Source organism: Truncatella angustata, assembly GCF_020726525.1.
Source record: "Truncatella angustata strain MPI-SDFR-AT-0073 chromosome Unknown BKA67scaffold_2, whole genome shotgun sequence".
In the NCBI taxonomy this organism is placed as follows: domain Eukaryota; kingdom Fungi; phylum Ascomycota; class Sordariomycetes; order Amphisphaeriales; family Sporocadaceae; genus Truncatella; species Truncatella angustata.
In genome coordinates, this window is record NW_025763382.1 from 7,722,703 (window position 1) to 7,750,122 (window position 27,420).

The 27,420-nt window shown below is 52.0% G+C and overlaps 10 protein-coding genes across 10 annotated transcripts; 5 read left to right on the forward strand and 5 right to left on the reverse strand.

The window, feature by feature from the left end:
• Window positions 1-577: 577 nt before the first annotated feature.
• BKA67DRAFT_656806 (putative tRNA isopentenyltransferase) lies at window positions 578-2,002 on the reverse strand (the record flags this gene model as incomplete). Its single annotated transcript, XM_046107011.1, has 2 exons — window positions 578-1,873; window positions 1,931-2,002. The coding sequence occupies 2 exons, from the start codon at window positions 2,000-2,002 to the stop codon at window positions 578-580; spliced, it is 1,368 nt and encodes a 455-aa protein (XP_045962886.1).
• Window positions 2,003-2,645: 643 nt separating this feature from the next.
• On the forward strand, window positions 2,646-5,029 carry BKA67DRAFT_558644 (protein transport protein SEC61 alpha subunit). Its single transcript, XM_046102336.1, has 3 exons — window positions 2,646-3,057; window positions 3,250-4,594; window positions 4,653-5,029. The coding sequence occupies exons 1-3, from the start codon at window positions 3,048-3,050 to the stop codon at window positions 4,726-4,728; spliced, it is 1,431 nt and encodes a 476-aa protein (XP_045962887.1). The 5' UTR covers window positions 2,646-3,047; the 3' UTR covers window positions 4,729-5,029.
• Window positions 5,030-5,073: 44 nt separating this feature from the next.
• On the reverse strand, window positions 5,074-5,601 carry BKA67DRAFT_656808 (uncharacterized protein; the record flags this gene model as incomplete). Its single annotated transcript, XM_046107012.1, has 1 exon — window positions 5,074-5,601. The coding sequence occupies one exon, from the start codon at window positions 5,599-5,601 to the stop codon at window positions 5,074-5,076; it is 528 nt and encodes a 175-aa protein (XP_045962888.1).
• A 3,005-nt stretch (window positions 5,602-8,606) lies between these two features.
• On the forward strand, window positions 8,607-9,437 carry BKA67DRAFT_591501 (uncharacterized protein; the record flags this gene model as incomplete). Its single annotated transcript, XM_046104726.1, has 1 exon — window positions 8,607-9,437. One exon carries the CDS (start codon window positions 8,607-8,609, stop codon window positions 9,435-9,437), a length of 831 nt encoding a protein of 276 aa, XP_045962889.1.
• Window positions 9,438-10,660: 1,223 nt separating this feature from the next.
• On the reverse strand, window positions 10,661-14,481 carry BKA67DRAFT_689720 (uncharacterized protein). Its single transcript, XM_046109114.1, has 2 exons — window positions 12,832-14,481; window positions 10,661-12,773 (listed from the first exon to the last, which is right to left on the reverse strand). Exons 1-2 carry the CDS (start codon window positions 14,197-14,199, stop codon window positions 10,740-10,742), a joined length of 3,402 nt encoding a protein of 1,133 aa, XP_045962890.1. The 5' UTR covers window positions 14,200-14,481; the 3' UTR covers window positions 10,661-10,739.
• A 1,188-nt stretch (window positions 14,482-15,669) lies between these two features.
• BKA67DRAFT_591502 (uncharacterized protein) lies at window positions 15,670-18,646 on the forward strand (the record flags this gene model as incomplete). Its single annotated transcript, XM_046104727.1, has 8 exons — window positions 15,670-15,749; window positions 15,881-15,921; window positions 16,030-16,588; window positions 16,654-16,811; window positions 16,863-17,241; window positions 17,308-17,658; window positions 17,743-18,365; window positions 18,447-18,646. The coding sequence occupies 8 exons, from the start codon at window positions 15,670-15,672 to the stop codon at window positions 18,644-18,646; spliced, it is 2,391 nt and encodes a 796-aa protein (XP_045962891.1).
• A 1,076-nt stretch (window positions 18,647-19,722) lies between these two features.
• BKA67DRAFT_620810 (RTA1 like protein-domain-containing protein) lies at window positions 19,723-20,710 on the forward strand (the record flags this gene model as incomplete). Its single annotated transcript, XM_046105476.1, has 2 exons — window positions 19,723-19,894; window positions 19,968-20,710. The coding sequence occupies 2 exons, from the start codon at window positions 19,723-19,725 to the stop codon at window positions 20,609-20,611; spliced, it is 816 nt and encodes a 271-aa protein (XP_045962892.1). The 3' UTR covers window positions 20,612-20,710.
• A 514-nt stretch (window positions 20,711-21,224) lies between these two features.
• BKA67DRAFT_512770 (uncharacterized protein) lies at window positions 21,225-22,605 on the forward strand (the record flags this gene model as incomplete). Its single annotated transcript, XM_046097502.1, has 3 exons — window positions 21,225-21,288; window positions 21,350-21,578; window positions 21,651-22,605. 3 exons carry the CDS (start codon window positions 21,225-21,227, stop codon window positions 22,603-22,605), a joined length of 1,248 nt encoding a protein of 415 aa, XP_045962893.1.
• A 352-nt stretch (window positions 22,606-22,957) lies between these two features.
• BKA67DRAFT_514549 (uncharacterized protein) lies at window positions 22,958-24,007 on the reverse strand (the record flags this gene model as incomplete). The annotated part of the gene is made up of 1 exon (XM_046097655.1): window positions 22,958-24,007. The coding sequence occupies one exon, from the start codon at window positions 24,005-24,007 to the stop codon at window positions 22,958-22,960; it is 1,050 nt and encodes a 349-aa protein (XP_045962894.1).
• Window positions 24,008-25,451: 1,444 nt separating this feature from the next.
• On the reverse strand, window positions 25,452-27,116 carry BKA67DRAFT_620818 (Tannase/feruloyl esterase; the record flags this gene model as incomplete). The annotated part of the gene is made up of 1 exon (XM_046105477.1): window positions 25,452-27,116. The coding sequence occupies one exon, from the start codon at window positions 27,114-27,116 to the stop codon at window positions 25,452-25,454; it is 1,665 nt and encodes a 554-aa protein (XP_045962895.1).
• Between the last annotated feature and the right edge of the window lie 304 nt (window positions 27,117-27,420).

Consider the following 27,420-nt stretch of genomic DNA (forward strand, 5'->3'; position numbering starts at 1 on the left):
CAACACGCTGCTCTCAATCGGCTGAACTTTGTGCTTCGTGATTCAAACATGTGCAATCGGACCATCAATAATAATGCATGGATTGAAGACCTTGTTTGTGTCAACGCAAAGTGCAGTATTGTCGTGAAGTCTCATACGAAAGCCAGACCCAGTAGCAATGGTGCCAAATCAAGTCCGATCAAGCCCATGACAGACTTATCCTTACATCAATTTCCTTACCAAATTGTGCTACGCCACGGAATCTTGTGGCCGGGCGTAGCCGTTCGTACTTACTTCCGGAGACAAGTGGACATGCGAAACTTTGAGGAGTTTCTTTTCGGCCCCCCTCCCTGCCAAGTGTTCGAAACGTGACTTTTTGAATGCTTCATAGCGATCTGGAACTTAGGTTTGAGAGGTATGATGTCGAGACTTGCATGCACAACAGGGCTATGCAACAGAAGCCATCACGAGCATTCATGTCAAATCAGCCTCCCCCTGTCCACACCACCATATGCGACTAGCCAAGCTTGACCCATAGTCAATAGTCCCATGTACTGGTAGCGTCCTTCAACACCGTCATTTGGTCTCGTGCCAGCAATCATCCATGAGAGATAAGGTCATCCCCTTTGTGCTGGGCTGCTCCCGGTCGATGAATAGCCACAAGGGCTGTCCGCGCCTTATGCTTCAAGCCGCGTCGGTGTCGTTGACCATTGACATGCTTGGTCCACTGGTCCTCTGTCTGGAGCGTCATGTTGCAGATATCGCAGAGCCTTGGCTCGTATCTCGGCTTCGGTGCTCCGGCCTCGTTGTTTAATGTTGAAAGAACATTGCTTGCTTGCAGAGAGATACTGACGGGTTCCGGTAGTGGATGGCCGTGAAGATATGTTTCGGTGATCCTCGCGGCTGGAGTCAAGACGTTATCTGCGAGGCTTGCTGCGTCTGAGCTATCCAGAAGATACAGGAAGTTCATGGCGCCGTTCTCCTTGAGTTCGGGGATTGTTTTGCCACGGAGCCACCTGAGTTGATACCGGGCATACTGTCGTGTAGCAATCTTGGTCAACTCCATACTTTCAGCTTTCAGCTTGTCTAGGTCTTCCAAACTGGCACCGTCCTTTTCGGCGACAAGGAATGGTTCGAACTGCTTGAAGCCGATGGACTGCCAGATCCCTCGCGTACGATCGACCTCTTCCCCGGCAGCGGATTTGGCGAGAAGATGTTGATGTAGCACTCTCACTTCGCCCATCAACCCGTTCTGCTCCATTTTGTCAACGCGCTTGTTGAGGCGTTCTCTAAGGACATCTGGTTCAGAATACACCCAAAACATCAGGGCATCCCATGACTGATCTGTTGATCCGGAAGCTTCCTTGGCTCTCTGCTGCTCCTCGTAGATTTCCGAGGCTCTTCGGCCAGTGGTGAGGAAGATTTCGAGACTGCGCTTGATCTTGCGCCTGTCATCGGGGTGCCAACGAGCACCCATAACAGGGTCGACCTCTCGGAGGCGTTTCAGCATCAAGTCAGTCGGCCCACTAAGAATCGGATGCTGCTGCTCAATCTGTGTCTGCGAAGTGTAGCTTGACGCTGCGTCGTCGTCCGCTGACTCGACCAAGCTGTTGGCGAACAAAAGGGAGCTGATGTAGTAGTGAGTGCCGCCGACGAGGATGGGCAGTTTGCCTCTGCTACGGATCTCGCGGATGAGTTTGGCTGCTTCTCTAGCAAAAACGCCGACGGTCCAGGTGGGCTGATGGATATCCACAGTTGCGAGGAGATGGTGCGGAATGCCGCGCTGCTCATCAGCTGCAATCTGGTTGGTGATGATAGGCAGACCCTTGTACATCTGCATAGCATCGGCATTGATGATTTCTCCATCAAACCTGACTGCAAGGTCAATTGCCAGCTTGAGATGACGTCAGCAGGTGATGATGTTTGCGGCTCGAAAACTGTTTAGACGTACGTCTGACTTGCCAGTGCCTGTTGTGCCCATTATGGCCACGAGGGGCTCTCTTGGGCGTTGGTGGATTGACATGTTGGCAACATGGCGGAGAAGGGGTTTCCATGCAAATTGGCCAGACCTCAAATGACACGGTAACATTCATGAAAACATGAGAGATGACGACGATGAATACGTTCGGAAATCTAGCTCGAGGTGTCCAACGACTTCTGTCTTTCTCCGGAGACACGTCGCTCCTGGTAGGGACTTGTGTATGGTTTCCGGGCGTCCACGTGCAGCAGGGACGGGGTAAAAGATCAAAACAAACGTGTTGGATGAGAGTAAGAATTAATGAAAATAAAAATAAAAAAAGACTTTGCGTGTGGTTTTACTGCTATCTGTCCGTCTGTTGTGGTGCACTGGATGGACACTTTTGCACAGCACAGCAAATGGCTAAGCGTACCGAAATGCTGGCGATAGAAATTGAATGTAACCAATAAGTTAGCAAGGAAACCGTTGGGCACTCACTGGCCATACTTAATTTGAGGCTGAAAATGGGATTTGAGGGGCGGGGGTTTTACAGGGACGCAAGAATTGTGGAGCGCGCCGAGCTGAGCTGAGCCGAGCAGAGCAGAGCCGAGCTAGACTAGGTTAGGTTAATAATCTCGTCCACAATCTCAATTGCAAGCTTGCTGAAGCTCTGAGCTTTTTTGAGTGCTGTTCGTGCTGTAGCTACCTTGCCTTGGTAACTTGCTTACCTAGTTAACCTAGTTGATACGCTGTGGCAGAGTCGGGGTACCAAGGTCACGTGGCACGCTCCACTCAATCCAAAGTCGGAATCGAATGGGAAAAGGGGACACATCGTCAATTGACCAGAAACCGGGGCACTAATTTTTTGAGCCAGATCGTCTCCATCTGCTCCGTCTTCGTCCCTCGTCCTCGTCTCCAACAAAGTGAGCAGGTAATAGTCGCGACGTAGCCTCTCTCCTTTCCACCTCTTTCCCATCCCTTCCCTTCCCTTCCTTTCAACCCATTGAGTCACGGCCTCCTCCCACTTAGACTTTGGGACGCAGCGTCGCTGTTCTTGATTCCTTTTCTTCTCTTCCTCTCGTCATAGTATTTTGACAGAGACATTGCGACAATGTCAAGCTGTAAGTGTGCCCGTCATCCTCAACACACCAACAAAACATGAAATCTCCGCATCGCGGTCGTGGCCGTTCACCAACCTTCCGAGCTTGCCATTCACTCCCCCAAGCTTGCCGACGTCCCTCTCTCCATCTCTGCCACCCCCATTGAGACGGAACAGAAAAGCTAACCTCGCCCTTTTTTTTCCCGCCACGCAGTACGATTTCTCGACCTGGTCAAGCCCTTCGTGGCCTTCCTGCCAGAGGTGCAGCAGCCAGAGACCAAGGTCCCATTCAACCAAAAGTTGATGTGGACAGGTCTCACGCTGCTCATCTTCTTGGTCATGAGCCAGATGCCCCTCTACGGCATCGTGTCCTCCGACACCTCCGATCCCCTCTACTGGCTGCGCATGATGATGGCCAGCAACCGCGGTACCCTGATGGAGCTGGGTATCACCCCCATCATCACCTCCGGTATGGTCTTCCAGCTCCTCGCTGGCACCCACATGATCGACGTCAACCTCGACCTCAAGTCCGATCGTGAGCTCTACCAGACTGCCCAGAAGCTCTTCGCCTTCATCCTCTCCGCCGGCACTGCCACCGTCTACGTCTTCAGCGGCCTCTACGGCCCTCCCAGCGACCTCGGTGCTGGTATCGTCTTCCTCCTGGTTCTCCAGCTGGTCGTCGCCGGCATGATCGTCATCCTCCTCGACGAGCTCCTCCAGAAGGGCTACGGCCTGGGCAGCGGCATCTCCCTGTTCATTGCCACCAACATCTGCGAGTCCATCATGTGGAAGGCCTTCTCCCCCACCTCCATCAACACCGGACGTGGCCCCGAGTTCGAGGGTGCCGTCATCGCCCTCTTCCACCTCCTCATGACCTGGCCCAACAAGCAGCGTGCTCTCCAGGAGGCCTTCTACCGCCAGAACCTCCCCAACATCATGAACCTGATCGCCACCATCGCCATCTTCGCCGCCGTCATCTACATGCAGGGCTTCCGCGTCGAGATCCCCGTCAAGTCCAACCGCCAGCGTGGCGCTCGTGGTTCTTACCCCGTCCGCCTCTTCTACACCTCCAACATGCCCATCATGCTGCAGTCCGCCCTCTCCTCCAACATCTTCCTGATCAGCCAGATGCTCTACTCCCGCTTCTCGGAGAACCTCCTCGTCCGTCTCTTCGGCGTCTGGGAGGCCAAGGAGGGAACCGCCCAGCTCTCGGCCATCTCCGGACTGGTCTATTACATGTCCCCCCCTCTCAACTTCAAGGACGCTCTTCTCGACCCCATCCACACCGTCGTCTACATCGTCTATATGCTCACTGCCTGCGCCATCTTCTCCAAGACCTGGATTGAGGTGTCTGGCTCCAGCCCCCGCGACGTTGCCAAGCAGCTCAAGGATCAGGGGCTCGTCATGGCTGGTCACCGCGACCAGAGCATGTACCGTGAGCTGAAGCGCATCATCCCCACTGCCGCTGCCTTCGGTGGCGCTGTGATTGGTGCCCTCTCCGTCGCCAGTGACCTCATGGGAGCCTTGGGCTCTGGTACCGGTACTCTTCTCGCTGTCACGTAAGTTTCCCTGCTAGGATGCATCTCCACCCTCGTTTTACTGACATTCCCTCTGCAGCATCATCTATGGCTACTTCGAAATCGCAGCGAAAGAAGGCGACCTCGCCGGTATGAAGGGTATGATCATGGGTTAAGCACCGTGATCTCTTTCCTTTCCCATACCATTATCTATACGCCATTCCGGCCGGTTCGACGCGTCACAAAAGTTCGATGGAAGGCCATCGAGTGTAATATGTTGAGTAAAATCTAAAAGTGCATTTACAGGTGGGAGGCGAGCGAGCATCGGGTGGCTTTACTTGAAAATACTGCCTCGAGTTGGCTTGACGCGAGCGATTCGTGTGACTGCGCACGGACGGCATGATGTATATTTTATCCTCTCCATGTCACTAGACAGGAATCAAAAGACTTGTATAATACAATGCAACCCTGCCAGTCTGTTCTTCGTGCTTCAAAATAATTGCCTATTTGATGTGGTATACCTACCCTCTACGCGCCCGGCTCACCTCGCTATCTGCAACTTCCGCCGTCGAGCCCTCGGCGCGCCTCAGTAATCTCATCCTGATGTTCAAGTCGTCCTCGGCATCGTTTAGTTTGGCTCTATACATGTACACGGCCTGTCTAGCATGCCTCGCCGCAAACTCTTCCTTCTCTGCATCGAGCAGTGCCGCTAATTTCCTTGCCTCGCAGACGGGGACAGCCCAGCGCTCCACCTGCCTGCGCCGCCCACCGATCATGTTCCAGATTCGCGCTGGTGCCGCGCGGGATTTGGACGCATCCAGCCCCGGAACGCCGGAGGACAGGCTGGCGCCATATGGGCGAGGTGACATCGAGAGGCTGCCTGTGCTAGGTGGGATCAGCATTAGCTTGCACAACTGCTCTGTCATTATTTCTTCCGTGCGCGTGTCGCGCTTTGTGTTCGACTCGACTCGCTTCTGGAACCGGTAGCAGTTGCGGTGGAGACGGTGCTTCCACGTTTCTTTTTCTGTTCGTTTGACTTGGCTTGACATTTCTTGCGTGGGTGGGTCGGCGCGTGCTGTGTGTCAGGGGGGACGGGAAGGCAGGTTGAGGTTTGTGCCGGGGAGATAGGGGAGGGCTTTATAGTGTTCGTATAACTGATGGGATTCAGTCGCGTGTGAGCACAGCTGGCGCAAGCTTGCGGCCATGTAGTGATCTATCGTATGCGCAGACAAACGCTGTCTGTCAGTGCCGATGGGCGCCGACTGGCAGGAGAGCATGCATGCGGCTCCCGAGAGGCAACAGCCGTCTGCGTATCGTCATGTTAGACTTCGGTATGGCCTTGGAAGGTCTTGCCCCCAGCCCGGTCTGTCAGGTATAGACCTTGACTACGAGCTTGTGGGCTGGTAAATGCGGAACTGCTCCAGGAACACTGGTGAGTCGACGCCGCTGTGCCGAGTGAATGACTCGAGCCCATTTCTTTCCACCTTCAGGGGCTTCTCGGCTGATTACATGCGAAACATTTCTTTCATCGAACCGGTCGTTGTCTATAGTCTGAGCGTTCGTCGGATCTAGTCTGTGATATAGATTGCCCGCACAACTTGTCATCTCAGCGACCACAGAAAATGGATTGTGTGACTTGCTACTGAATCATTGATGACGCTGACAGTTTATTTCCATCTAGTCTCTGCCCCACCGGCATGGACATGAGTACAACCTGCTCATCTGTCATGCTTTGGCGAAGACACTTGGGTTTCGTCCGGTAGTGGGCCTCCATGGATTGGTCGGTACTCAGAACTCCTAGTTGCTGTCTTTTTGATGTTGAGAGAATATCCAACAGCCACATGATTTCAGGCATGCCTCTGTCATCTATTCAGATCATATGACTCTACCACTACTCGCCGTCATTGCCTGACTTTGCGAATATCCTCTGACTATGGCATTGTCATGGATGTGTAAGTGTCCTATGTGTTATGCAAGCAAGGTGGACAAGCTTGAGTTAGTGGAAGATATCCTGAAGTTGGTTAACAACACGAGATACGTTTCTAAACTTCATCCACCTGTACCAACCTAAATATGCGCGGGCATTGATCGTCAATGCAATGTGTCTAGCGACCGCTCGAAGGCATCTTGTTCTTTCAGCCGAGTCTATGTGTTGAAGCTCCGCAGCCGGCAATGGCTCAGAATAGTTTTTCCGCCCATATGAACATAGCATCCTGCCGCCCATGTAAAAAATATCAAACTTTCAGATGAAGACCCTACATTGAGCGACGAGCACATTCGGAGGTCAGATTCGAAGAGCATTTCTTTTTCAAAGGCAACCTGAGTAAGGTACACGGAGCAGGGAGCAGGGCATTCCAGCGTTTCACGGTCGAGCGCGGGATCCTTCGCGAAGATGATCAACGGCGAATGCACCTCTTGTTCTCAAGGACGGATATGTCAATGACGTCGTGAGAAAGCGAACTTCCAAGACCCTGCACATTCTCGGGTTCGGTAGCCATCGTAGTGTGACTGTGGTGCGGCGATTGTAAACGTCAAGGACAACGCCGCAAAAGGAAAGGAAGAAAAAAAGCCCGTCGCTTGACCTAGAATACCGGCGGTCGTAGAATAGAGTTATTATACCCACCGTAACAAAAACGCTCCTCTTACTCTATAGCAACGCCAGTCAAGGTGCTTATCTTTGCGCGCCGAACAGCCGATTACATCTTCCCAAGGGGCGGTAGTTGATCACATGTGAACCAACGGGTCTTGAGATGGCCTCTGTGCTAGACTAGGTTAGTGTATTTGTCTCGGGTTGAACTTTAGGCCGCGTTCGTGGACGTGTATACTTTTCTGCTACTTGGCCAAAGGTCTAATGAACCTTATCGGAGACATTGAGCCCCGGACAGCACATAATGGATATAGCTTATTAAAGGTTAGGACCGATTGTGGGGGCCGTGAATCACATGCGCAGCCAACTGAAGACTGACGAGCCCATCACTTCCTATAAGCCACTTCCTCATGTCCTGATAGCCTGCGTCGTGCTGGCAGTGTCCCTAAAGTCGTCCTCTTAGAGTTAATGGCATTCAATCCGGGAATCGACGCAATGATAGATGATTTATTGAAGCTTGAGGACTAGCTAGCCAGCGACTAGGAGCTTGATACTACGGATAAATTAGTATCACGGGCTTTACTAAGCGACCGATAACATACTAAAATCAGTGCAGGGTGGTGGGAAACCATAGCATGGGGTTTAGAGACTCGAAGAACTTGCAGAATCGAAACAATGAAGATATATCTAGCAGTGAAAGACCATTACAAGGTACGTGGAACCAAAGTACATTTAATGTTCTTCAAAGACAACATGAAGAGTGAGTGAATTATGATGAACATAACATTGTTAGCTAATTGGGCAGGGGTTTTAGTAGAATTAGATGACCGGGGAAGACAATACATAACAGCCGGGGAAAGTCAAGAAAAATACATGACTTTCTATATCGACTGGCTATAATTTCCAGATGAAAGTCTTTCTGAGGCTGTCAAAGCTAGGATATCTCTTTTTGGTATGTTACCTATTCAGAATATCTTAGAAATTGAAACAACTGAAAGATACAGAACTACATTATACCAAATCCTGGAATTCGAGTCAGCAACAATTTAGCCGTCACTTCGCAACCGTTGTTAACCATTTAGAAGAAGACCCTGCGTGCATGAATACCACTCAGTTAGGCTCTTTGCGGAATATGTGTTCAATCTCACGTCAGGACACCATGAACCGGGTTCAAACTCTTTTTAGGGCACCACCCTGGATAATTAGCGTACAGTCCCTCAAGTTTTGTCCGGACGCGGCCCAACCTCGCAGACTTTATTTGACGGTCGCCGGAAATATATAGTATGCTAATGGTTAGTTCGTGATTGGATGATTTGAAAGCACAATCATTTAGATTCTGAGAGCAGCAAACAACATCTTTTATGGCAATATAAATAGAATTGACTCTAGTTCGTTCTTCTAGTTTGCCAATCCGACCACTACCACTCTACTTTCCTCGACAGACGTAGTCCTGAGCACAAAGTCGCCATGTCTATACCTCCTTCGCCAGATACAGCCTGGTCTCTAGCTGGTAAGACCGCTATCGTGACTGGCGCCTCACGCGGAATCGGACGAGCCACCGCTATCCACCTGGCACGTAAAGGTCTTTCCAAGTTGGCCATCACCTATGCCACCAACCACCAAGCGGCTCAGGAGACTCTTGACGAGTGCAAGGCCCTTGGCGTAAAAGACGCAATTTCAATCCAAGCGGATGCGCTTGATCCTGCTTTTGGGTCCAAGATCATTTCCGCTGTTCTCAGAGACCTCGGGGTGACCGTCATCGACATTCTCGTCAACAACGCCGTCTTAGCCGACCCATCGAAAGTGCAACCTGTCAGGGAGCTGACCTTGGACGTCTTCCTCGAAACGATGCAGGCGAATGTTTACGCGCCGATCACGCTTGCCACAGCGCTTCTGCCGCATTTGCCAGCATACGGAGGCCGTGTCATAAACGTTTCCAGCGTTGTCGCTCTACAATCCAGTGACGATCCTATCATGACATACGCGGCCAGCAAGGCCGCACTCCAAAGCTTTACGCGCTCGTTGGCCGGTAGTCTAGGGAAATCCACACAGGCTACTTTCAATAGCGTTGTTGTAGGTATTACTGCGACGGACTCGGTCAAGTCTGCCGAGGACTTCTTTCCAGCGGGATTCATGGACGCGCAGATCCGAGATGTCACTGCCGCGGAGAGGATTGGCGTTCCCGAAGATATCGCTTACATCATTGGATTTCTATCTAGCGATGAGGCCCGGTGGGTCAATGGCGCTGCAGTCAGTGCTAATGGTGGCAGTAAACTTGCTATGTCAGCGCTCGGGTAGACTCAGCGTGCACTATAGGCCAGATGACATGCCAGGAAGGGGTCTGGCTGCAGAACCAGCGGGTGGAAATGGTGATTGTTAGACCCTATTGACTCGGTTAGGATCAATAAGGACGATGGTATTTAGATAATTACTGGAACTGTACTCAACGCCTGGCTCTAAGCCACTTAGAAGCGTGCAAAATCTCCAACGCGAATCGCATTTACGTGCTGATTCATCCGTGCCGACCACAGTTTCTGCTACTCTTAACCGCCTCCGTTCCGCCTCGGCTGCACCGCGTGCCGTTTTGCAACCGGGCTTCCGTTACCCCACATAGCAATCGTTTCAACACGTTCCGGGACGATCGCTCATCATTTCATCGACCCTCCCCGTCCGGCATTTTATAGCACTCCGCCCCAACCCCGCCGCATCCTTGAGGCGCCAAAAGCTATAAATAGCTCGTCCATAATGGACACCGTCGTCGGTTCCAGGCAGGCGATGCTGACCTCCATTTTTATAAATGCTACCGTGCGCTCCTTGGCCAAAATGTCTGATTGTCCATTCCGATTTCACTCCCACCCCAGATGGCTGGTAGCGCTAACCTACAGCCGCCCTTGGTGGAAAAAGCCTCCGATCCTCTTTCCGATGAGGGGAGGATATCGTTGGCCGAAAAGCATTACGAGACCTACGTATCCCAGCCGGACAATGTCAAACCCTTCGTGGTTACAGAGACCATGGCGGAGCGAGACCGGATCTGGCAACGCTGGAATGAGTAGGATATCCTATTCTAACACTTCCTAACTGCACCATGGGCGCATAATAATAGTCTACTTCCTCAGGTACTGCAAAGACGTCGGTACCGACAGCTGCACGACGTGGCTTGATTTCGTCCGACGTCCTGACCGCCGTCAAACCCAAGCACATTTCGTATACTTTCTCAAGGTCTATATCCACTACTCATCACAGAAGCGTCTCGTTCTCGGCCCGCGTCGCTATAATACCAATGACTCAAACGTAAACGTGTATTCTTAGTTAATTATTCGTATTTTATTTAGAATTATTATATATAGTTTCGCTTTTCCTAACAAATTTAAAGAACTTTCGGGATATTTATAGTTTCCTGCCCATCTTTCTGTTCCTCCACCGCTTTAACCAGCAAAACAAGCACATGTTGGATATAAAGTTTTGTCTGGATGGCCTGGAGGTGTCTAGAACTCGAGGATTTGGGAGTCGAAAATGCAGACCTCGATACCATCGAACTATCTAAAAATAGAGTAGAGTTATATGATTATAACAACTATCATGCACGTATTAATAAATAACTTAGCAAGTATCAGCACTCATCTCCCGATCGTGCCTCCCCCACTCCAAGTCCTGCTCCCCGTACCCACGACGGCTCCTTGGGCTGTTGGCCGACACTGCATATCGCGTCTTGGACAAAATACTGGTGGCCGTCTTCATTTTTACCAGATCTAGCTCGGTCGATTGAAGGATCCCCATTTCCATGGCTTCCGACCTCATCGTGTTGTTGGTCCCGATCTTGGAAAGAGGGCTGGACTGATGATGGTGGAAGACCGAATGGAGTGGACTCGACATGGGAGGCTTCAGTAGTCTTGTTCGCGTGCCTGATGGCTCCGCCATCACCGCCTCCTCTTCATAATCATCGTCATCATCGCCGTTCTTTTCGTGCCCGGCGTCGTTTCGGGCGAACAGTCTCTTCATCAGGGCGGCGAACCCGGCAAAGGCCCTCGTTATGTCGACGACGGTGAAGGCCATGAAGATAAAGACGGCCGAGATAGCTAGCCCGCCGCCAAAGGTCCACCTCGCCACGTACTCGGTGTGGAGGTCGCTGAAGGCATCCATGCCGATGCCGAAATAGGCAGCGATGAATGACATGGGTAAGAAGATAATGGTAACGATGGTGAAAACCATGACGGTCTGGCCCTCCCTCGCAGCGGACAAGGCTTGCTCACTGGCAAACCGGGCCTCCAGCGCGTTGCTGTGCTTCTGCTTCAGGTCCAGCAGGTCCGTCAGCGACTGATACAAGCGCTCGGCCTGCTCCTCCATGGTCTGGATGTCGCGCTTGTGGACCTTGAGGTGGCGCTCCTGCTCGAGGGTGCGCTTGCGGATGTCGGCAACATGCGAGTTGTTGGCGTGGTTGCGCATCAGCCGGCTCGAGGCGGCGCTCAGGCTTAGCTCCTCGATCAGGCAGTTCTTCAGGTCGCCCAGCGTCCACAGCTGCGAATTCAAGATCATGGTCAGGATGTTGAGCTCGTCGCGGATGTCGCGCACCTCGGTCAGCAGCGACGTCTCGGTTCCGATGTCGAGCAGCTGGTCGAACGAGTTGGACTCCTCCGTCGGCGTCTTCTTCTTGTTGTTCTTGCTGCTGCGCAGCTTGGACCGGCGAGACGGGCGGGCCCACTGTCGGCTGTGCGACGACGCCCGCTCGAAGTGGTGGAACAGGTGCGTCAGATCTTCGGTAACCCGGCCGACAGAACTCTCAAACATGTCGAGAAACTGGTAGTCCTGGTCATCGGCTCGGTGTCGCGAGAACATGCCGGAGCAGCGGCCAGAGACTAGGATGGCCATGTGGTATACACTTCGAACGGGCGGTCGAGTTTTGGCGTTCATTTCGGCCACAATGCCGTCCAGTACGCCTAGCGGGTCTTTTTGATTTCGCAAGTCCCAGCGCTCGGGGAAACAGGTGATGATGAGGTCCTTATTCAGAACGAGAACCCACAGCTGGTCCACCATGAAAACTTTGCGCTGATGGCCATGGGCCTCGCAGTAGCGGTACACGACCTGGTCGCGGTCGCGGGCCGACGTGTCGATACCGCGGTAGAAGAACTGGTCAAGCGTCCTCCTCGGGTGGAGCGACGGCTTGTGGTTCAAGTACGCCTCCAAAAGCAGCATGTCGGGTGTCTTGTCGCGGGAGCTCGCGTGCCTGGCGGACGACACGATCTTGATGGCGTCCATCATCTTCCGGCGGCTCTCGTCCGTCTCGTAGTGGAGGTACGGCATGAACATGACGATCTTGCCGTCACCGCCCGGTATGCCCTGGCTGAGGGTCAACTGCGACAAGTTGCTAGTACTACGGCGGATGTCCTTTAGTTTAGTAGGGAGTGGGCTGGCGCAGCCAGGGCCGATAGTGTCGTCCCCTCCGAGGAGGCCTCCTCCGTCTTCATCGCCGGGGTGCTGAGACGAGATGCGCTGGCAGAAGGGTCTCATATAATTGGCGTGCGGGAATGGGCCGCAGTGCTCCTGCTCCAGACATTTCATGAGGGCCTTGAAACCCTCGAGGTCGCGGCATCCTGATTCAATGAACCAGTTTATCATGAGCGTTTCTACCCAGGCCAGCTAAACAGGAAGTCAGAGGGGGATTCCCAGAACTGAGCGGACATGAAATTGAGCTTACATTATTGGCAGGAAGATGTATCCATTTGAACTCGCTCTTGGCGTATCCCGGGGGCCCATCCGTCCATAGCGGAATCGTGGGCCGACCATTTTTCTCGTCCCACCTATACAGCAAGTCGAACACCGGGGGTTTAGAGATGCGCTGCTTCTCACCGTACTCCTTGAACTCGACGACAGTAGCGTTGAAGGCCCGGGTGGCCTCATGCATCGACTTTGGCAGGCGGTGGCTGTTGTGGCCGGGAGACAAAAGAACGACCAGGTCGTCGTGGCCGCGCTCTGCAGCACAAAGCCACGCAGCGCGGCCGAAGGTGTCCCTGATGCCCAGGTCGGCCTCGGGGTAGGACCATATTAGCTGCGACACTTCCTCAAAACCGTTGAAGGCAGCCCAATGCAGGGCAGTCATGCCGTTGGAAAGGGTGGCGTTGACATCGGCACCGGCGTGGAGCAGAACCCGCACGATAGACGTCAGACCCTTATGGGCAGCGTTGTGCAGGGGTCTCCAGCCTCCATCACTGGCTGCATTTGCGTCGGCGCCGTGCTGCAGCAAAAGCTTTAGCATCTCCTCGCGCGGCTTCTTGGGCACCGACGTCTGGTCGCCGCTTCTGCCACCGTCACTGCTATCGACAGTCAGGTGCAAAGCCGTACGGCCGCGATTGTTGACAGCCGATACGTTGGCGCCCTTCTCAAGGAGTGTCTGGGCGAGGTCGTAGTTTCGGTTGGTGGCAGCCCAAAGAAGTGGCGTCCGACCGATCCGGTCTTTCGCCTCGAGGTTTGCGCCGTGGTCCGCGAGTAGCGACGCCGTCTCCATCGACTTAAAATTCGGGTTGATGGCCATGGCCAACAGGGGAGTGCGCCCGTCTCGATCCTGGGCATCGACACGCGCGCCCTTGGCCAGGAGCAACGAAACGATGGCGTGTAAGCCATTCATGCTGGCGGCAAACAGAGGCGTCTGCCAGGTGCGCATCTCGCGCGCCTCCAGGTCCGGGCGATGCGCGAGAAGCTCCTCAACGACGGCGCGCTGGCCCGCCTGGGCGGCCCGGTAGAGTGGTGGGAACTCGTCATTAGCACCGGCATCGACCTCGGCGCCGTGATGGAGTAGTAGCCGAATGATGTCGATGTGGTGTCGCGCCGACGCCTTCTGCAACGCTTTGCGCAATGCTGTCTTGTCCTTCGCAGTGGTCCATGGCCCGTGTTCCGTCAGTAAGCGGCGCACGCGTTCCTCGTTTCCTCGCGCACAGGCGGCGGTTAGCTCGCGCTGGTACTGGTCGCGCTGCGTCACCGTGGCGCTCGAGCCCTGCGTTGTCGTCGTGGCCTGGCTGTCTTTGCTCCCGAGTCGCCCATGTTCGTTGCCTTTGTTGCGTCTAGCCATTGGCGACGCTGTGTGTAACTGGAATGCTGGAGGAAGTCCATCCTGTCTTGAGAGCTCTTGATGCTCTGTTTTTCTTGCTTTTCCCTTCCCTTCTGCTGGTTAATAACTTGGGGCATTTAGTCAATGCGCATTGTTGATTGTTAATTGAGGACCGCTTGTGGGGTGGTATCCTGTTTACTGAAGTAGCAAGACTCCATTTACATGGTTACCCAGACCGCTGATCAGAGGTCCCTAAGAGAGTGCAAGGGCTCCGACATATCTTTTTACCCCTTTCCATACTGCGCTAACCGGGGAAAGAAACACGCGAGGTTATGTAGGTAACGAGGATACTTGTCTGAATGCAGGGACTGTTGATTGGTCAACTTAGGGCGTTCCAAGGATGTTAAAGCCTAGACTAGTTAGTTTCAAGTCCGGTTTGCACATCGACAGATTCAGTCCCGCTTCACGTAAAGCTGCCAATTTTGATTCGATATATGGCTTGCAGATTGTCTCCATCAAAGTTACATAATCCTGAGGCCTTTGAGCATACCCAGTCATGCCTAGTTATACTCCAGAAATGTCCCATAATCTTTCAGATGTCACAGGGATCTTGGCGGAAATTCGACGCTAAACGAGCGCTAGGCTTTAATATCCCGGAGACCTAGTGATTATATGCAGAGTTATAAGGTACCCGCCCCCCCTTTTTTTCGGGCTGGTTTTTTTTTCCGCCAACCGGCTAGGACGAAAGAGGTGTAGGCGACATTGCCAAGTTTGAGGTAAGTTTGACATCTTGGATTGCGCAAACGTACCTATAAATGCGTTCTCATACGGGTAATTAGATATTTCTAAGTGTCCACCGTTTCTCACAGACAGTGTGGGGCAAATATCATGCACTAAGGCTGATTTGAGGTGACTCAGAGGCACCACTCAGATGCCCATTTCTTGACGGATATATAATCATAGTACCGACGCTGCGTCGCAAGCTGCCCACTGCCGCACAATGGGGGTCTGCTGACTCATCCCGACGCTCGGGTAGCCTTCATTTTTACGGCATCTTATACTCAATCAAAAGCTCCGTGTCGTGGTTCCGCTTCGGTACTCCTCACCGGACGGCCCTGCAACCGAGTGTGACTCCTGAAAATTCCACCGTGCTGGGCTTGAGCGTTTCATCATGGCAGGTTGCTGGTACCAAGCTTAAAAGAATCGGGCAAGGGTTGGAGCTGTCAAGCCCGGTAGCTACTATAGCACCTTTGGCTCCGTAGATATTAGTCTAGCTAGATGCAAACTCGCGCGGATTGCCTATACGCCGATACGCCAATACGCCAATACGCTGATACGTCGGCGTGCACTATGAAGTCCATTCTTAATATGATTTTATCAGCTTTCCCCGTGCCTTGTACTAATGGCATTATCTATTCGCAATCTTTTCTCCCTCTTTCTCTCTCTCTACCCCGACCATCAATCTAGGTGTTGTTTACCCTCCATAGTAGCATGGATAGTCTACATTCACGTAAACTGCAAGAGGACATGGACGCTCCGCCACCATACGAAGCTGAGGTGTCCACTGCGCAGTTAGCGCACAACTCAATCATAACAGGCATGCCTCCCAGAGACGAAGATCTCTTTCTTAGAAGGCATGTTGCATCCTTTCTAATATATATGGTTTAGACAATGGTCGGTTCACTCTTGACATTGACTCGAGCCTCTGTAAGACCTTGGCGAAATGCGTCCCTCCACCGCCAGGTGACGGTTCCATTTTGGATTCCGAGTCAAAAGCCTACTCGCGTCTATCCCCATCCCCGGCTTCAGTTATCAATGCACTCCAGCAAAGACATGCGTCCAGCACCGAAGTTCCGGTTTTGAATATTGTCATCCAGGTCGTTGGGAGCCGAGGCGATGTCCAGCCGTTCGTAGCTCTCGGACAAGAGTTGCGGCAACATGGCCATCGCGTACGCATCGCAACGCACAACACATTTGACAAGTTCGTGCGCGACTCTGGGCTGGAATTCTACCCGATCGGCGGCGATCCGGCCGAGCTGATGGCGTACATGGTAAAGAATCCAGGCCTCATACCGAGCATGAAGTCGCTCAAGGCCGGCGACATTCAGCGGAAGCGCAGCATGGTGGCCGAGATGCTCGACGGCTGCTGGAGATCCTGTATCGATGCCGACCCGACGACAGCGGCGCCCTTTGTTGCCGATGCCATAATTGCAAACCCTCCCAGCTTTGCCCACATCCACTGTGCGCAAGCACTAGGCGTCCCTGTACAGCTGATGTTCACCATGCCATGGAGCAACACTCGAGCCTTTCCTCACCCGCTGGCAAGTATTGTCACCAAGAACACTGCAGTTAATCCTGAGATCGTCAACTACATATCATATAGTGTCGTAGAATGGATGACATGGCAAGGGTAAGATGGTACTCGCTATTGCAGCTTGAAAATGAAGGAAAATATTGTTAACGTCAACTTGATAGGCTTGGAGATGTGATTAATGAATGGCGCGCCAGCATTGACCTGGAGCCCGTCCCGCTGTCTGAGGGTCCAGGTCTAGCCAGGACGCTTGAGATACCATTTACCTACTGCTGGTCTCCAGCATTAGTTCCTAAGCCGGCAGATTGGCCTTCCTATATTGGTTTGGACATTCTCCCTCCTACATGGCGGACATCAGCTCATAACTTGTTAGATGTCTGCGGCTTCTTCTTTCGCAGCCCGCCCGAGTATAGTCCCGACCCGGAACTAGCAGACTTTCTGGCTAACGGCCCACCGCCCATCTACATCGGTTTCGGTAGCATCGTAATCGACGAACCCGACAGGCTTACCGCTATGATACTAAAAGCTGTAAGGGCCACTGGCGTTCGAGCTATCATCTCCAAGGGCTGGAGTGATCTAGGCGGTCGTGGACAACTGCAGTTTCAGGACGAGAATGTCAATTACCTCGGCGATTGTCCCCATGAATGGTTGTTCCAAAACGTTGCAGCTGTGGTGCACCACGGCGGCGCCGGGACTACTGCTTGTGGCCTTGTCAATGGACGACCCACGTTCATAGTCCCTTTCTTTGGAGAGTGAGTACAAGCAAATAAAAACACTACTTCGGTCACAATGAGCGTTTCCTGACCGCCAAGGCATAGTCAACCATTCTGGGGCGACATGGTCGGAGCTGCGGGTGCAGGGCCTAGCCCAGTATTCCATAAATTGCTGACGGCTGAAAAGCTTGCGGAGGCAATCAAGTTTTGTATGACGCCTGATGCCGTGAATGCTGCACAGGATCTAGCATCGAGAATGAAGATGGATTCGGGCGTAGCCAGTGCCGTGCAGTCCTTCCACAACAATTTACCAAACGAGAAACTTCGATGCGATCTCCTCCCCACTGAATCTGCTTCGTGGACTTATGAGACTCCCAAGGGACGCCTCAAGATCTCAAGACTAGCAGCTGAGGTCCTTTCCGACCGGCTTAAGATTTCTCCAAGGAATCTACAACCGTAAGTGTTGCCGCGGCATCTGTCATGTCCTAGATCTGCCAGACGCTTAAGCTAATGAACGGATTCTGGTTCTGTCTTGGCTAGGCACCACACCAACTCCATAATAATCGAAACGCGTCGCTGGGACCCGGTGTCAGCATCGACGTCCGCGGCTATGACCATGTCAGCAGACCTAGTACGCGACACTGTGAACATTGTCAAGATGCCAGTGCAGGCTTACCAGAAGTCACGTACCAAACTTGATGCTGCCAGTACGGCTGCCGACAGCTCTCTTCCTGCGGAGATCCATCCACCGCACTCCACGAACAGAAGCTCGGTCGGGTCTTCAGGCGTACCCATTCCCTACACAACAAATTCAAGGAATTGTATGAGTGCCATTGGTTTGGCAACATCGGCGTCGATCGGGGGAGTAAGCAAGCTGGTTGGGCATTGCACTAGAGCAACATATGTTGATGTACCCCTTGCCATAACGGAAGGATTACGTGCTGTTCCGAAGTTCTACGGAGGTGCTGTCCGGGATTATGGCCACGTGACAGACTGGAAGTCGGGGTTCTCTAAAGCAGGCAAGCATATGGTATTTGGTATTGCAGATGGCTTAGTCGATCTCTGCATGGAACCAGTGGTAGGTGGTAGGAAGGAAGGCGGACTGGGTGTGATGAAGGGAGTTGGGAAGGGCCTCGTCAGCATTACGACCAAAGTTTCGTCAGGTCAGTCTGCTCCCGGCTACCCAGCCTATACTCGCATCGATTCACGGGATGCAAATTATCGGCTAACAGACCACGGTGCAGCGGCTTTAGGTATAGTTGCTTATCCAGGCCAAGGGATCTACCAGAGCATTAGGACCACGGTCCACTCACATACTCGGCAAGTCATAGCGCAGGCTCGAAGGGAAGAGGGTGTGTATCGGTCAAAGAATTTGGTGGATAGAAAAGCTAAGACCTCAGCTATATTGGCGGCATTTGAGTCCTTTAGATCTAAACCATCCTAAGAGACTTTGTCCGTTTTATTTAGGTCGTGGTCGACAAGTGCATAATGGCATATATAATGGGAAAGCTCAATCTTTACCAATCGGAGCCGTGTGGTGTCTTTCATATGAATTCAATATGGCTTTGCTCCGAGACCGCGTAAGTCGTCTGCTATAAGCGAGCTATAAAAGTGGGTGATGTCCCGGCGGTAGCTCATATCCTTAGACATATGTACCGCACCAGGGACGCGACCACGATCTCCAGACATTATGAGTTAATTTGCACATTCCAGAAAAAGGATCGACGGGCCAGAGGGTGTGTATCGTGGTGAAGCAAGACGGAGACTTCCGAATCCAATGAGATGTGAAAACCGTTGAGGAGCAAGTTTCCCCCTCCTTACCTTGTCAGTTATAAGAGATAGAGTACCTATTATCTCTCAGAGAACCTGCACAAAGGCACGCTAGTGGACAGTCAATGGACTCGCTACGATCCGGGATATGATGTGCTGTATTGGACGACATGCACCTACAAGGCTGTGCTCAGATACATACTGTATTTATCAACATTGTTGTAGTACTCAATGCTAGAAGATATGCTTGTGGCCCTAGCAAACCGAACCCACCTACATTTGGATCGGTCCGGCGTGATCTAGCGTCGGTTTGGCGGTCTCAGGGGTTGCCGCGCCCGTACTATTAGCGTTTGATGGTAGGCCCACTCCCTCTCCCCCAATACGGCAGGGTGAATACGGCGCAATACGGCGGGACCATCACATATGCACGTGCACGCATACTCCATACTGCCTCATAATCTTATGTAGGTTGTTTGAGCAGCATGTTGTTCCCATAACGTTAGCCATCTCCAGCCGCATTTGTGATTGGAGCCGCTTGGCTAGTCGTATTATTTCGCGTAAAAGATAAGATAGACAACCAGTTGCGTGCGGTTTCTGGCTTCGTTTGAGAAATAAAAATGTTGAAATTGCCCAGAATCTGTTCATACAACCCATCATACATTTATTATTATTTTCATTTTAGTTTGCCCACGCTTATCTTTCTCTCTTGTGGCGCCAATACCATATCTGTCTCTTGATCATTTACCCGAGATGGCAGTTTTAGAAACGACCAAAGGAGGCTACTACCTCTGGAACTACTTGCCTTCGGTTCCCGCGGCCGTCATATTTCTTTTGTTATTCCTTGTCATGACCTCCTTGATCTCGTGGCGCATGTTCAAAACGAAGACATGGTTTTGCATTCCGCTTGTCATTGGGGGTTTTTGTAAGTCGTTCCGTTCCAGTCAATCACTTGTGCTATTCTTGATCCTGTTCGACTGACAAGGGAAAAATCTTAGTCGAGTTTGCTGGCTACTGCGCGCGAGCTTCCGCTCACAACAAGACCGGTAAAATTATGCCTTACGCCGTCCAAAATTTCTACATCCTTCTGGGCCCGACGCTGTTCGCAGCATCCATCTACATGTGCCTAGGACGCATCATCCGAGGAGTCCGGGCCGACCATCACTCCCTGATTCAGCCACGAAAACTGACGAGAACATTTGTTACGGGGGACGTCCTCTCACTTGTTGTGCAAGGCGGCGCTGCCGGACTCATGGTCACCGGCAAGAACGCGTCGCTTGGGGAGGGCATTGTGATCGCGGGACTCCTCATTCAGATCATCATGTTCGGAGTTTTTGCCGCAACGGCAACCGTGTTCCAGAAGCGCATCAACCGCAATCCCACACCTGAGTCTGGCATGGCTGGCGCGCCGTGGAAGAAGAGTATGCGCATGCTTTTCATTGTGAGCTCTCTGATCATGATACGATCACTCTTCCGTGTCGTTGAATTCGCCATGGGCAACAGCGGATACCCCCTCAAGCACGAGTGGACACTATACGTGTTCGACTCGGTACTCATGGTAACGGTCATGGTCGTGTACCACCTCTGGTATCCGACATGGATTGTGGAGGGAAAGCCCGACGTCGAAGCCTACGGCATCTAAATGCCAATACGTTCTTGGCACGTGGACGCGTTTCAATTTTTCTTTTGCCTTCTTATAGGAAATATTGTAATTTGTCTTGAACCCTCGTGGAAGGATGGGAATATTACAGGTAGACACGGAGAAGGGTTATAAGCACTACAGACAGGCAGTGCCAAACTGGTATCCGTGCCCCTGGAATTGTGGGCTCTTCCCCAGGGCTATCTAGTGCCCTGTGGAATACCCCTGCGCAGGTGCTTCAAGTACTAACCAAGGCCCTATCGCAAGGACCGAGCCTCCTTTTACTGGCCCACCTTTCGTCTGAAACACTATGGTGCAGGTGTATTAAAATGCTTTCTCCCCCCTGGATTATTTCCTGACTCCGCAGCGACATGAACATTTGCCGACCCTGGACTCCAAACCATCACAGGGCGATAGCAACACAACTCCCACTCTTGAGAGGCTCTTCATTTTGTTAGGTTGTTAGTCTCAATCAATTTCGTGCTTTTATATTGTTTTATATCGTTCCGTCTATTTGCATTGTGGCCTTCCGAAACCAAGGAGCCCTTGAGACGTGCAGCAATTCACCTTGCTCGCTCTTGCTGCTGCAACGCATCCCCGGAAGACTGATTCTCAAATGTCTACCGAGCCAAACATGCGAGTCCGACGGTCGCATAGAAAATCGCGGAATGGATGCGTAGGTATGTGTAGCGCCCTCTCGAATCTCGTGCCCGTCGGAAAAGCTCACGTAAACGGGTAAAGCATGCAAACAACGCCATGTCAAGTGCGACGAGAGGCGTCCATCTTGTATTAACTGCACCACTGCCGATCGGGTGTGTTCCTTTCTACACTCGCGACCCCGCCGCCATGTCGTCGATGTGCATCCTTCATCCTCATTGCCAACGCCGCCCACAGCCTTGACACCATCAGCTTCGACGCCGTCAGCCTTGACACCATCAGCCTTGACACCATCAGCCTTGACACCATCCGTGTCTTCCGTTGCCGCTTCTCCTCCGGCCCTCCCCCAGCGCTCTGAGACTACCTCGGACAACGATGGGAGCAGTGCTTCCTTCCACTCAACTCTTCCTGCCCCAGAACAGATTAACCTACAACACCTCATGCTGCTTCATCACCTTGAAAACGAAGTACTTAGGTCGCCTGACCCCATTCTAATCACAGGTGCCCAGAACGCTCAGCTCTGCTACGACGCTATCTTCCAATCTGCCATCTCGGCACCCTACCTGATGTATGAGTTGCTGGCCTTTTCTGCGCTTCATTGCAGCACGGTCTCCCACGATGATGCCGGCAAAACCAAGTACACCCATCAGGCAGCCGAGCTCCAAACCCGCGCTCTAGCGCTCTTCAACGCGACAAAGCCGGAAGTGCGCAGCGAGAACTGCATGGCTTTGCTTGTGTTCTCGTCGGTGCTTGGCATGCACACGCTCTTCGACGCGGTGGCATCGTACGAGGATGTTCCCGACTTTCTAGACAAGATCATTCATTATCTTAAGCTGCATCACGGTGTACGGGCCATCACTAACCAGAGCTGGCATGTGCTACGCAATAGTGAAATACAGCATTGCATCAATTCAATCGAGTCCAGTGACCAGGTATACCAAATGGAGAATCCAGCGAGTCAGTGCGATAGGCTGTCGAGCCTTCTCGATGCCTGGCGCGACAAGCTTGGCCCGGGCCCGTACAATGCCTGCCACGAGGCTGTCCGGTCACTATGCTGGGCGTTCAGCTTACATTCCTCTCTCCTTAAACCATATCCTTTGCATATAACCATGGCCTGGCCAGTCATGATCTCCGTTGAATTCATCGAGCTTGTGGAGCAACGGCAGCCGGTGCCATTGATAATCCTTGCCCATTGGGCCATGCTACTCCACTACGAGCGCGAATTTTGGGTATTTGGCGGCGCAGGTCGAGTCATAATAGAGTCCCTTTCTAGGTATGTGGGCCCCTATTGGGATGATTGGCTAGTTGCACCAAAAGAGGCATTGGGCGATAGACGATAAGGAACACATCACAACTATTTGTTGTCGGGGGTTGAACAAGCATTTACTGACCCCCTCGGGCTGAATTAATAACAATACCGCGATTTATAATATCTTTTGTGATGTCGGCATGTTTACAAGCCGTCCATGATGAGCGGACTACTTGACGAAGGTAGTAAGGATCGCCAATGTCTCTTTCAGTTGTGACTATAGTCGGTGCTCTTTTCTTCCTAGGGAAGGAAACATACAACCTTTGAGACTCTACGTCGTTTCAAAGACGGACATTCTAACAAAACACATCTCGTCAGCATGGACCTGCGGAGTAAGGAGATTAAATCTTTTTCAGGGAAAACTAAAATATTTGCTTGATATACTATACCAATCTATCGTCGCAAGAATCGGTCCACCCAACAGCGTTTACAATTATGTTAGGCCATGACAGCCACTCCCTCCAATATGGTTGGAGATAACCAGAAATCGACTGCACCAGACATTTTCCTCTGTCGCCAAAGACCCACAGGTCGTTGCAACTATACAGCAGGGCCGCATAGTGCGCCACAATTGCAAGCGCCTCCGGCCTACGCTGATCCAGCAGATCTACAAAATGTTCTGGGATTAAGAGTGGCCAGGCCATAACGACGTGTGCTTTGCCGCCAAACTCTGCGGGAAATGTCTCTTGCACACCGAACACCCAGCGCAGGTGTTTTATCGCAACTCGACACGATTCCATGGCAGCTGGATCGAGGCCAGCCGTCTCTATCCGAGCCGATAACTCATCACACGCACGTCCGCCTCTCGATATGGCGGCATCTGGGTCGACATCGGCTATGGATTGAATCAACGGCTGTAGGGACGTCGTTCGAAGAACCTGCAGCGCTCGGTCTTTATGAGCTCGCATTTTCTGGTGGAAGTGGAGGAAATCGACAAGCCGGTGCAAACATCTTGATGAATCGTGTTCACATTCGGAGATCTCCAAGAGGTTTTGTAAACTCCGAAGTGAGTAGAATAGAAATTTGCCCATACTGTCGCCGCCTGCATCTGCCGTAGACCCCATATCGTAAAGCGAGATGGCGCGATTGTGCAGTAGGCTTGCTTGACGTTGGTATCCTAGTTTTTCCACCAAGTCCGATGACAGAGAGCTTAAATGCAGCGCAGCCATTGCAAGCAATTCGTCCATGAGATATGGCAATGCAAGTGCATTGCTAATGAGCAGTTGGACCATGTTCCGAGCCTTCGCTTCTTCCATCATCAGGAATTTGTTGGCCTGACTGCTGATGTGTTGGAAAAGCCCAAGTTGGTCGACAGTGTAAGTCTGGTCAGCCGGGGGATGTGGGCAGCGATCGGTGTTGCAGCCTCGTTGTGAGCAGGTGGATGAACATGACGAGCACGAACACCCATTGTGGGCGGCGCCCGAGGAGAGCATGGATGCTTCGGCACATTGATCAAGGTTACGAGCGATCGTGCCCGTGTGATGCAGGCGCACAATATCGCAACATAGTCTTTGATGCATGGCGTTGTGACGATTAATGCGTAATCTTCTCATGAATTGAAGCTTCGGCTTGTGAAGGCTGTAGTGTTCAAGGTCCTCCACGGTAGTATAATCAAATTCGACGCGCGGAGCGTAGTCGGGCTCTCAAAATCAATCGATGAACACAAGCGTCTTGTGCTGTTCTACGAGAGCCGCACGCCGATGGCAGCTTCAACTATACTTTATATATCACGATTGCGTGGCGTGACGCTATGTGCGACTCCGAGGCCTCAAACTGCGGTTTGTATACGCGCAACGACAATTGGGAGCCAGTGTAGTGCGCAGCTTCTTGGCATCTGCTGAAAAGACCCCTCACTTTGTCACGACAGACTCCAGAGATGACGGGTTATATTTAGTCTACCGTACAGTCTGTGTCTTGTCCAAAATCCCCTCCCACTTCGTAAACGATGTACACTGTCCCCACTATCGATGGGGATTGGGAGAACTAGTACTTGACTAACCTTAGTTACTTTAGTATATGTGCCTGGCGTATCTGCGTATGGCGTACTGTGCGTATTTGCGTATTGGATACGCAGCCCGAGATCCACACCGTATTAATACCCGCATTTACGCCTTGGACCTAGCCTAGCCTAGACCACATTAACTACGGATCTGTATGATGACACGCGAAAGTATGACCCGGCATTTACGGTCTAATTGGCGAGGACTGCTAAGTCCGTTTGTCTGACAAGCGCCGCGCGCATGGGGAATTATCTTTTCGACTCTCGCATGGTAATTTGTTTGAGGGCCACGCATATGGTGCTATTAGAATGTCATCTTTCTCAGTATTATTGTTAGTATGTCTGAAGAAAGTGCCCGCCTGAAAGGAAATAGAGCACATGGAGCTTCATAATATTGATTTTAGCGGCTAGTCTAGCTCAAACCCGCCACGAAGCAGAGCCCCGGCGATTTCTCGAGAATACACAGATCTTGACAACTCAAACCCAGAGCATCAAGTGTGGTTTCGGCTTACTCTTTTATCGAAGGTATACCTGGGTCACCTAAAGTAGGAAACCGACGCAGGCAAGCAAAATCGAAGACCAGTCACCGAACAACATAGGTGTATCGATCACATTCCGCAAATTGAGAGTAAATGGCTTTGTTACAAGCGTGTTGTAAACTCTGTCCCTTCAACATAATAAACCATAACGACGTTCGCATGAAATGCAGAATTTGGCAGGCCTGCACATAAATGGACTTATATTGACGGAAAATTCTATCAATTCTACATATATTACATAAAGAAAGGAAATGTCCACATTTCTATTTTACAAAAGAAGAAGAAAACACCTTTCATTAAGGAAATGAACTTTATGACTCCATAAAAAAATACCTGCTTTCAGTTTGTAGTGAAGAAGGGGTACTCGTCCACAAAAGAAGGATATGTTGTAGGGGTGCAGTTGTATGAGGTAGAATCGGAAACATTGCCACCGACATAGACTTGTTGCAGTGGCCAGGCGCAGAGTTCCCGAGGGTGGCCGCTTGCGTCCACTGCAGCAAGAGTTTCTGGAGCCACGCCATCCTCCACCCAGGAGATGAGCTGATCGAAAGCGGTGTTGGGAATAGCACCCAGACCACCGTAGCAGTGGCCAACACCGGGAGCCAGGAAGACTCGCATAAAGGACTGCGCGTCTGAGAACATACCAAGCACCTGTTGGTAATATGCGACTGTTCCGTTTGGCGGGATGGCCTCATCGGCAAGACCTTGCCAGCTGATCATTTTACCACCCGCGGCACGGAAGGCAGACAGATCTGGGTTGGCGGCGGCCATGATAGAGTCATAATCATCTTGTGATTGCTTCAGAAAGGAGAAGAACTCGGCGTCTGTCATGTTTGTAAGGTCATAATCGGGATCCTTCGCCGAGAAGTACGTAAGATAGGAGCTGAAGAGCCCCGCGGCGCCCGGTGAGCAAGTCAAGTTAGCCGTGCAGGTTGTGGCAGCGTAGTAGCTAGTCAGCGAAGCGTCCTTGTTGAGCCCCCACCAGCCAAGCTTGCCATCCTCACTCTGTGCTCCGGTCCACGCTGCCTCGACAACGGTGGCGCCTGCCTCGGTCAATTGTAGCAGGGTTCCACTGCAATTGATGCTCTGGCCGACGACCGTGTGAGGATCGAAGCTGCACAATTCCGGGATCGAAATAATGCTGTCCTGGACGCCGTCCAGTTCATCGCATGCATCGATAGCAGCTTGGGTGAAAGCTTCGACTTCGCAAGCCGGCGGATAGTAACCCAGATTATCCATAACGTGCGCGGCCCAGTAGCCGGCGGGGATGAAGTTTTCAAGGTTGATGGCCGGAGCAACGGCTAGTATACCGTCAAAATCGTCAGCATATTTCTCCGCGATCATGAGAGCCTGTCGACCACCACCTGAACAGCCGCTGAAGTATGAGTAACTCGGCTGTGTGCCGTAGAAAAATTGGGTGATGGCTTTTCCAATAACAGCCATCTCATGTAAAGAACGCGAGCCCCAATCCTCAAGCAGATATAGGTTAACGTTGCCAGGGCTGGAAAGGGCCCATGTTTCCGGGGTCAGTGAAACACTAGACCCCTTCACATGCCCAGCATCCGTGTCAACAGATACGTAGCCTTGGGCGACAGCTTGCGTGGTGTACAGCTCACCAAAGCTACCGCTATAACCTCCGCCGCCCAGCGCTTCCAGTCTGCCGTTCCATAATTCCTTTGCGGGTAACCAGACTGTAGCATGAATCGTATCGTTCCATCCCGGGTGCGTGTAGGTAACCGTCACGTTGCAGAAACTGACGGTGTAAGAGCCACCGTCACTAGTTCCGGGAGCGAGAGAAACGGCTGTGTAATTAAATACGGGAACCGCGGTGATATCGAGAACAGATGTGCCGAGCAACTGGTTCTGGGGGAACGAGAAAGTTTTGCCCGAGCATGAGTTTGTAGTCGTGTTACTAATGATAGTGGTGTTGGCAAGGGCAGAAGCTGTGCCACTCGCCGCCTGTAAGGCGGCTAGCGCCAACCGGGTCGTTCTGTTACTGACCATTGCGGGCAGGAAATGATCGTATGAAAGTTGGATAATAGTTGAAAGTGAATGAAACATTAAAACATTTTTAATCGAGGAATAATCGCGAAGATCACATATGTGTCTGGGAAGGTCAAGCACATGATCCGGAGCAATTCCAAAGTACGTCCAGACCCACGTCTGCGTATTGCCGTATTTCGTACTCATGATTCAAGACATCAGCAAACAGAACCACCAAATGGAACAGCCCCGTATTTCATCAATCTTTACCAAGTTGCGGGGCATTGTTGGAACAGGTAGCCGGCTTTGGCTATGTCGCTGCCCT